The sequence below is a fragment of the Syngnathus leptorhynchus genome, chromosome 4, assembly GCF_054491065.1.
Source record: "Syngnathus leptorhynchus isolate UIUO chromosome 4, UIUO_Slep, whole genome shotgun sequence".
Lineage (NCBI taxonomy): Eukaryota > Metazoa > Chordata > Actinopteri > Syngnathiformes > Syngnathidae > Syngnathus > Syngnathus leptorhynchus.
In genome coordinates this window covers 5,929,424-5,938,279 of record NC_141198.1, presented here as the reverse complement: position 1 = coordinate 5,938,279, position 8,856 = coordinate 5,929,424, and the positions used below count along the sequence as shown (strand labels likewise).

The 8,856-nt window shown below is 39.5% G+C and overlaps 2 protein-coding genes across 3 annotated transcripts; both read left to right on the top strand.

Annotated features, from left to right (window-relative positions):
• The first annotated feature begins 37 nt into the window (after positions 1–37).
• Positions 38–6,971, top strand: LOC147057749 (SMAD family member 2). 2 transcript variants are annotated; one of them, XM_085909741.1, is made up of 11 exons: positions 38–231; positions 1,085–1,446; positions 1,868–1,957; positions 2,106–2,299; positions 2,941–3,075; positions 3,214–3,288; positions 4,086–4,139; positions 4,212–4,424; positions 4,542–4,679; positions 5,130–5,274; positions 5,497–6,971. In XM_085909741.1, exons 2-11 carry the CDS (start codon positions 1,211–1,213, stop codon positions 5,618–5,620), a joined length of 1,404 nt encoding a protein of 467 aa, XP_085765867.1. In that variant the 5' UTR covers positions 38–231; positions 1,085–1,210; the 3' UTR covers positions 5,621–6,971. The 2 variants fall into 2 exon arrangements, with proteins under 2 accessions (XP_085765867.1, XP_085765866.1); XM_085909740.1 differs by having other exon boundaries at positions 1,081–1,446.
• A 779-nt stretch (positions 6,972–7,750) lies between these two features.
• LOC147057748 (immediate early response 3-interacting protein 1) lies at positions 7,751–8,856 on the top strand. The gene is made up of 3 exons (XM_085909759.1): positions 7,751–7,915; positions 8,333–8,434; positions 8,525–8,856. Exons 1-3 carry the CDS (start codon positions 7,825–7,827, stop codon positions 8,578–8,580), a joined length of 249 nt encoding a protein of 82 aa, XP_085765885.1. The 5' UTR covers positions 7,751–7,824; the 3' UTR covers positions 8,581–8,856.

The window sequence follows — 8,856 nt, the reverse complement described above, 5'->3', positions numbered from 1 at the left end:
TTTTTTTTTTTTTTTTTTTTTTTGTCTACCAATCAAATCTGGTTTCTTCTTCCGGTCTACCTAACATGGCTAACTCGCACCAGTAGCACTGGTAGCAATTTGAGGAAAGCCGTCAAGCTTTGTCAAATTCACGAGCGGTATCATATTCCCTAGCCATTGCATTGCAGAGAATTGTTTATTGGAGCGTCTGTCGTTTCACTACTACTGCGGGTCGTTGGAGTTTCACGATCGGTGAGTGCTGCAATGTTTTAGCTGTTAACTCGACTTTAAAGGGTTGATGTTTAGTGTGGGGGCTGTAGCTCTGCTAGCCAGTAGGATCCAAAAGCCTAGTTTGCAATAGTTCGTTTTTGATGCTAATCCATTTCGGGACCGCTTCTGTACTCCAGCAAAAGTCCCAAACAATTATTGACTGGTCTGAATTAAAACTTTATTATTTTGCCGTTAAAACGATATTTTATATTACACAAGTGCGTTTCAATGATAAAGTTGCTCACAAATTGACTTTAGGTACTACAAGGAGAATACTGGACTGTTGTTTTCGCGGATGACAACAAAAGGGTTTTTGATAACAAGCTGGCAGCTAGCCTACAGTTATGCTAACATTAGCTCACCTAGCCAGATGCCAATCGCTACACAAACTGGTTGACTAACGGCTTTGTCGAGTCTACGGTTATTGTTCTTTTTTTTCTTGCACCAAAGGTTGTTCGAGTACAGTATTTAACATTTTAAAAGTTGGTGCAAACGGTGAGTTCAATGTTGTGCTTGGAGTCAAACAGGTCCCCCCCACACACACACACCAGGTAGCTAGCGGTCGGCCTATATTCGGTGTTAGCACTGGAAGCGGTCGTTAAAACTCGTTAACGTTTTTAGTTATTTTCTAAACGCTCACCTGCAGGGTACATGATGATAATAATGTGTTAAATTGAGTAGGGAGCGTGACGGAAGCACACTCCGCAAGCTAACACAGTCGTCTCCCAAACTTAACGTAAGGTTAACTTAACGTAAGCTTATCAACAAGCTTTCTGTAAATGTATCTTTTACGTTAACAATAGTATACGACTTTTTGTGTCCTCTATCCAGATAGACCTGGCTTCTCGTGACATTTTGGCCTTTGAGGGGGGCTCCACTGAGCAGGGGCCCAAACAGTAGCAATAGGGACCTTCATCTTGTTTACTGTGTCCTCTGGAGACTCCTGGGTTGTCCAGCCAAGATGTCCTCCATCTTGCCATTTACTCCTCCTGTGGTGAAGAGGCTTTTGGGCTGGAAGAAGTCAACCAACGGACCCGGTGGAGCGGGTGGCGGAGAACAGAATGGCCAGGAGGAGAAATGGTGCGAAAAGGCTGTAAAGAGTTTAGTGAAGAAGCTTAAGAAGACAGGACAGTTGGATGAGTTGGAGAAAGCTATAACCACGCAGAACTGCAACACTAAGTGTGTCACCATCCCCAGGTATGATGTCATCATTCAAGAATATGTAAAGAAATGTAAAACTTTTGTTTACAGCTGTTCCTTGTGTCAACTTGCAACCTTGATGACCAGACAGGTGTTCAGTGGGAACACTGATAGGCTAGCAAAAACCATTTCAGATGTTTGTATGTCTCGAGATAACACCTCAGTTATCGCCTGAGAATTGTTCGAGACCTCACTCACTGTTGTCTTTGCAGAAGTACAGTGGCTGCCTTAGTGTGGATGAATTTATGTGCGACGTTTTTCATTTGTGTTAATTTGCCGTCTGTCATCAAAGTTGTAAATGCAAATGAAAAATTGTTGTTGATTGCCTGACTCGGATAAATAAAGCTAAAATGAATAGATTTAAAACAATTTTAAAAAGTCATCGACACTTTTCTGTTTTTTTTTTTTTTTTGGCCAGCAATTGCTCAGAAATATGGGGACTGAGTTCACCAAATACGATAGAGCAGTGGGACACATCAGGCCTTTACAGCTATTCGGACCAAACAAGGTGAACATTCTCATCACTCAATGACCGACATTGTCATGTGATAATTATTACAACAAATGATTTCATTATAATCACAACACAGTGATTAATTTCCTGTCCTCTCTTGTTTCCATCTTGTTCCTTTGTCATCCCTCTGCCATCTGTTAAGATCCCTTGATGGCCACTTACAGGGGTCCCACAGGAAGGGGCTTCCCCATGTTATCTATTGCCGTTTGTGGCGGTGGCCAGATCTCCACAGCCACCATGAACTGCGTGCTATCGAGGCCTGTGAGTATGCCTTTCATCTCAAGAAGGATGAGGTCTGCATCAACCCCTACCATTATCAGAGGGTCGAGACCCCAGGTAAGATGGATTTCATTAGTAACCCTTCAAACTTGCATAAAACAACTTGTTCATTCAATCTTTAAATTCTCCCTGGTTGGGCCTGCTTTCTCCTCCCACTCTAATGACAGACAAATATTTCACAAATATTTTTTTAAATTTCAGGGGGAGTGAGACATGCTTTTTTTCAGAGGGTTAGGGTTGTTGGTAAAAAGTCGGGCTACCAAATTTCTTACCAAGTTTCTTTTCCCCAAAAAGGTACTATTTGTGAAATTCAAAACGTATAAACTTCAACTTTGAAAATCAAAGTGTGGTCAAATCAAACACAGCACCTAAAACTATGTTTTTGGACAGCTCCAGCACAGAATATTTTTTGGGGGGCTCATGCAGAGTCAGAAGAGGCGTGTCCTCTGAGTTTATTTCCAATAAATACAAAGTTATGTTAAACCTATACATGCCTTGTGACATGATGAAAGACAGTTGGATCCAATTTAATGTTAGTCCTTCTCAAACAGTGGGGCAGAAGCACCGAGTGAGGCTTACAATGTGTGAGCCAAGTGATGGTGTGTTTTTTCACTAATGTGTTAAGATGTAAGCCAAATTTGATGATGCTTTAAGTTGAGACTAAATGAACTCTACGGGACTTGACTATTTCCCCACAGTTCTGCCTCCAGTTCTTGTGCCAAGACACTCTGAAATTCTGACAGAGTTGCCCCCTCTGGATGACTACACTCATTCCATACCCGAGAACACCAACTTTCCAGCAGGAATTGATCCTCCAAATAACTACATACCAGGTATGCTTACTGTCGTATTACTTGAAGGAAGTCAGTAAATGAATAAATAAATGAATTTGTGAATGAATAAAAGTGCATTCCTGGTCCGGGTCACGCTAGATACCATTTATTTGTTCTGCCATGCCCTCAATTGAACAGAAACGCCTCCGCCTGGTTACATCAGTGAGGATGGAGAGGCCAGTGATCAACAGATCAATCAAAGCATGGATACAGGTACCACAGAATCGTTTGTTTGGTTTGTTTGTTTGTTTGTTTGTTTGTTTTGTTTTTCGCTACTAGGGGGCCACATTTTCTGACCAAATATATTGGAGGAGAAAAAAATCATTTTAAATATGTTCTGGTCCATGAATAGAAAAAGTCCCTGAATAACACAGGTCAACAGCAATATTTTTCCAAACATTTCGTCACGTGTCCCTTAACATTTTATGCCGATATAAAAAAAAAAAAAAATGACTTAATACACATATAACAATACAGACAGACAATACAGATTTGCATTGCAATTTATTATTATAATTTTTTTTAATTTGTTGAGTAATTGCCCCCTATTGAAATGCATTGGGAAAATGGGGCACATTTTTTGTAAACATACAGATGAAATCTTCAAAAAATGCTGGTATACTTCCAATATGGGTTCCCCACAAGAAAATTGAGGTCCGTGTCCCCCTGGCATTTCCATTAAGAAAAAAAAAACAAAAGAACGTTTTGATATGACTCCAAAACTTTTTTCAAAATAATTCCTTGATCTATTTCACCCTATTTGGATGGTAGATATTAAAACAGATCCTGGTTGAAGCAAAAAATAATTATGAAAGTTTTGTGGCCCAAATAGGAGCTCATTGACCTGAATCTTTTGATTGTCATTGTGCATTAGTTGCTTTATTCTTTTTCCAGTTCGCTGTGATTTTTTTGACTCTATTCTCATCTTTTTCATCACCTATATCTTTCTACTTGTCTGCCACTTGTTGCTTTTGTGAAACCAATCTTTAAATTTGATGTGCTTTTGCCAGGTTCTCCAGCAGAGATGTCTCCCAGCACTCTGTCACCTGTCAATCACAGTATGGGTAAGACAGCAATTCATTGTAACTGAGGTTATCAAATCATACACAATACATCATCTGAATCTTTCTCTATAGACCTGCAACCGGTGACTTACTCAGAACCGGCTTTTTGGTGCTCAATAGCCTACTATGAGCTAAACCAACGTGTTGGGGAGACCTTCCATGCCTCACAGCCCTCGTTGACTGTCGATGGATTTACAGATCCATCCAACTCTGAGCGATTTTGCTTAGGTCTGCTGTCTAACGTCAACAGAAATGCCACTGTAGAGATGACGCGAAGGCATATAGGTAAGAATCAAATATCTTCCAGAGGATAATGTGACCTTGTTTGAAAAACAGTTTTACAAACTTGGATCACAATTTTGTTATTCTATGAGAATTGTGTTTTTGTTGTGTGATATACAGGAAGAGGTGTTAGACTCTACTACATTGGTGGAGAAGTGTTTGCTGAGTGTCTGAGTGATAGTGCCATCTTTGTCCAGAGTCCAAACTGCAATCAGCGGTATGGATGGCATCCAGCAACAGTGTGTAAAATTCCGCCAGGTAACATGCCAAAGCTATCTGTCCTATTATCCTTTGCAACGTTTTTAGCCAGTGCTTTAGTTTCCATGTTAGTCAAAATGCAAGACATTCGACGAAACTTGCAGTTCAATGCGCACCGTTGTATCTTCTTAGAGCTTCTGCAATTCTCATTCAATTTGTAAACAGCACAGAGATTTCGTTTGTAATCGAAACACCCCCAAATATTTCCATGGATTTGGAAGGTCACTGGAACACATTAATTCTATTACAATGTAATTGATTTGATAGATGCATATTGCGGAACTGAAAAGAAAATCTCAATTTTCTCACAAATGTACCGTTAGTAAATCAAGTCTTGCTTAATAAGTTAGTTTCTTGTCATCAATCACAAAAGACAAGTTTTTGTTTTCCCATGTCGCAAACACTTGTCCATTTACCTTTCCTCTGTACCTCTTCTTTACCCCCACTCAGGTTGTAATTTAAAAATCTTTAACAATCAAGAATTTGCAGCTCTGCTAGCCCAGTCTGTGAACCAGGGCTTTGAAGCCGTGTACCAACTCACTCGGATGTGCACCATCCGTATGAGCTTCGTCAAAGGCTGGGGAGCAGAGTACAGGTGATCCTATCACTTTACGTGTCGATCATAAGAAGCTGTTGAAAGGAGCACATTGAGAGAATTCAAACTGTTTGTCGACACAATGTGGTCATCTATATTTTACTTTCAAATTAATCAGGAACCAGAGTCACTTTGTTTTCCACACTGATGCAGTATTTCTAGTTTGAACCCAAGTATCCACACGATAGTTTGATTCATTCTTTTTATTTGTTTGTTTCACAGAAGGCAGACGGTTACCAGCACTCCGTGCTGGATCGAGTTACATTTGAATGGTCCTCTACAGTGGCTAGACAAGGTCTTGACCCAGATGGGTTCCCCATCTGCACGCTGCTCCAGTATGTCTTAAAACAAGGATGAAACGCCTCACTCCTTGAAAGAAAATGGTTACAAAGATCAAATTTCCATTGAATCTCATTTTAGAAATCCCAGCAAAACAATTTGTGTCCATTGCATAGTATTTGTTCCCCTTCTCCACAGAGCTCAATACGACATGCACACACACTCCCCCCTAGAAACAAGACAGACTTCAGTAAAGAATTTGGCACTTTGTTAGTCATCTTTCATGCACCTTGTTCAACTGCTTCTTCCCAAATCGTGTATTACATCTATTTGAGGTACAAATACATTGTTCAAGTATTCTTGTCCAGGAAGTAGGCGAAATACCAAAAATGTTAGAATATTTTTCTCTCCATGGCTTGTGTGTGAAGATATTTGCTCTGGACCTTCTCTCAAGTATTGTTCTGAGCATATGTTATCATTTCTCAAAGAAATATTGCCCGTGTTTTATCAGGGTTCAGGGAGCTTATTGAAGGTAGCCATGGAGTGGAACCTTTTTTTAAAACAAAAAACCCCCAATGAAATCAACCTCACTGTATGCTAGACTTGAATCCCTACCCCCCCCCCCCCCCCCCCCTCTTCTTTTTTTAAACTCTTGTGTCGTTATAAGACATACTACTTAACTGACAAATAGGAATGTTGGTTTAAAAATCCCAAACCCTAAACAAACTGAAAGTTCAGTGTGTTTGTTAATTTCTTTGTCATTATATGGCAGTATTTGTCCATGGTGAAGTTCACTCGCATCCCAACATCCAGCCTGGTTTACAAATGAGGCTTTGAGGGTTGCACTTGGCAGGGACCAGAGAATATCAGCTATTAGCAAGAGCTTCTTTTGTCTCACTTTCCAAGAGGCATTTAATCGTCACATCAGGATCAATTGAAGTTATCAATGAGTATTCATCATTGGTTTTAGCCTATATCCCAATTGTTTTGCTACTTCTTTGTATTCTCATGTATTTTTATATATGAATCTATGTAAAATGTTCTGTCATAGAGTGATATTTTCAAAAACACAGCTGCCAGCAAAACTAACCTGGGGGCCGAGGATCATTCCTTTTTTTTGCCCTGAAAGGTTCAGCTGACATTAATTTCCTTCCATCTGTGACTCCTTGCTTCAGTGGAAAAAAGTATTTGCTACTTTGCAATGGCCCTTCCTTCATCTCTTTACAACGACCACGATATTAGCCTTTTTGTGCTTCATCAAGATTTACTGTCAGCTAGCTTTCAAAGTGTTCTCAAAACATGGGAGATTGCTTTTCTTTCTTCCCAAAGAAAAGTGCTAATGTGCCCCCTCACTGGGACTGTTGGTGTTAAGTGTATTGTATTTGTTCTGTCTATAAAATATAGTCAAACAATACTTATCTGCTCTTCCTTTATTGTCCATAAGTATGTTGCTGGTGCAAGTTTGACATGTGCCCTTCCTTCTTAATGTAAATGTGTTCACCTTGAGGCACTAGCGATTGTACTTGAAGTGTACCTGGGGACATTTGGATTTGGGGAAATTAACCATGTTTTAGGAGGGACCAGTGTTACATCATTTTGTCTTTGGCCGCCAACATATGAATGTGAAACCGTACCTTACAGAAACTGATGAAAAAATGTTCTCAATTGGCTTACCTGGTAAAACATTGAATGATAATAATTTAAAAAAAAAAAAAGTGGACCATGCGTACAGATGCACAATAGCAGAACGTGTGTGTGTATTTAACAGTTCTCTTTGTAAATCAGTCATTACAGTAGATGTCGCAATTTTACCAGTAGAGGGCGGTATTCTTACAGCTCCCCTCCCCACGCCCCCTTGATCATAAGCTTCACAAGTGTGGGGCATATTATGCAGACTTAATAAAACACTAATAATAAAGATTTTTATTCTCATGAGTCATGTTTTTTACTTGACGTCTTTACTTTTAGGTTGGGTTTTCTGTGGTCGAACAAATTTGAACAATAATTTTCAGGATTTTTTTTTAATCGCATTTTTAGTGGGACCCACTTAAACATCTCTATACATTAACAGTCAAAATATTTATTCCCCTAGTTATTTTGATAAACAATTTGTGTTGTAGACTATTCAGCTTGTTTTCCCTCGTTGTATTAACACGTATATAATTTGTAACATGGACAATTTAACGCCAACGAAACTTAGTTTTTCCGTCCCAGGCCGCCATAGCTAACGTCAGACGTAAATTGCTCTTGCTAACTGTTCATTGAGGGAACATGGCGTTTACTCTGTACTCACTGATCCAAGCAGCAATTCTCTGTGTGAATGCCGTAGCAGTACTGCACGAAGAACGTTTTTTGAGTAGAAGTAAGTGATGGTTACGACATCGCCTACAGTATAAGGAAATGTTATTGTTTTGTCGTTGATACGGTTAATGTTAGCTACCTTGCTAACGGGGAAAAGTAATGCTGCTTGACCCAGGTTGACATAACCTTTTCAGTGAAGGGATAGTAAGAAACGTTCACTATTAAAACGTTTAATGTAAATTTTAGTTTTTCTCCTCGATTCAATCTCCTTTGAATTTAGATTCATACAATCGTTAAGTGAATGTTTGCGCTTGAATGAATGTCAGGTGCAAGATTGTTGTTACCATGTGTTGTGCGGATGTCTTATATGATTATTTTTTTTTTTTGTCGGCTTGTAGTTGATGGTGGTATTATACCTAATGTGTTTGTGTTGGAATAAAAGGTTGAACTCGAAAAGAAACCTATTTGTTGTGTGTAGTTGGATGGGGCGTGGACCAGGGCGTTGGAGGATTTGGTGATGAACCAGGCATCAAAGTTCAGATGATGACTCTGATTCGCTCTGTGCGTACCGTCATGAGAGGTGAGCCCCAAACACATTTTGCCAGGAAAACCTGTTCAACGGTGCATATCAACACAAGTCTATTGACACATAGTTTTCTTGCCATCGCAGTGCCTTTGATTGCAGTGAATTCAGTGTGTATCGTTTTGTTGCTGCTGTTTGGATGAAGAAAACCAATGGACAAACCCCATTTACCTCCAATTTCACAACCTCAGGAAGCTGTGAACGTAACAGAACATTTAATGTCGTTAGGGTGACAATGATCGAAAATTATGTAAGTATGCCATGCCTTTTCTGCAGTGGTTTAACACTGTTCTGTAGTGAATTTCACTCTAAGATGAACACAATTGCCTAAAAGGTTTGGTTTGATCAATGTAAATTAAATATGAAATCCTTTATATTCTTGTAGACGTGCTTCATAATAAAGAATTTATGTGACGCCA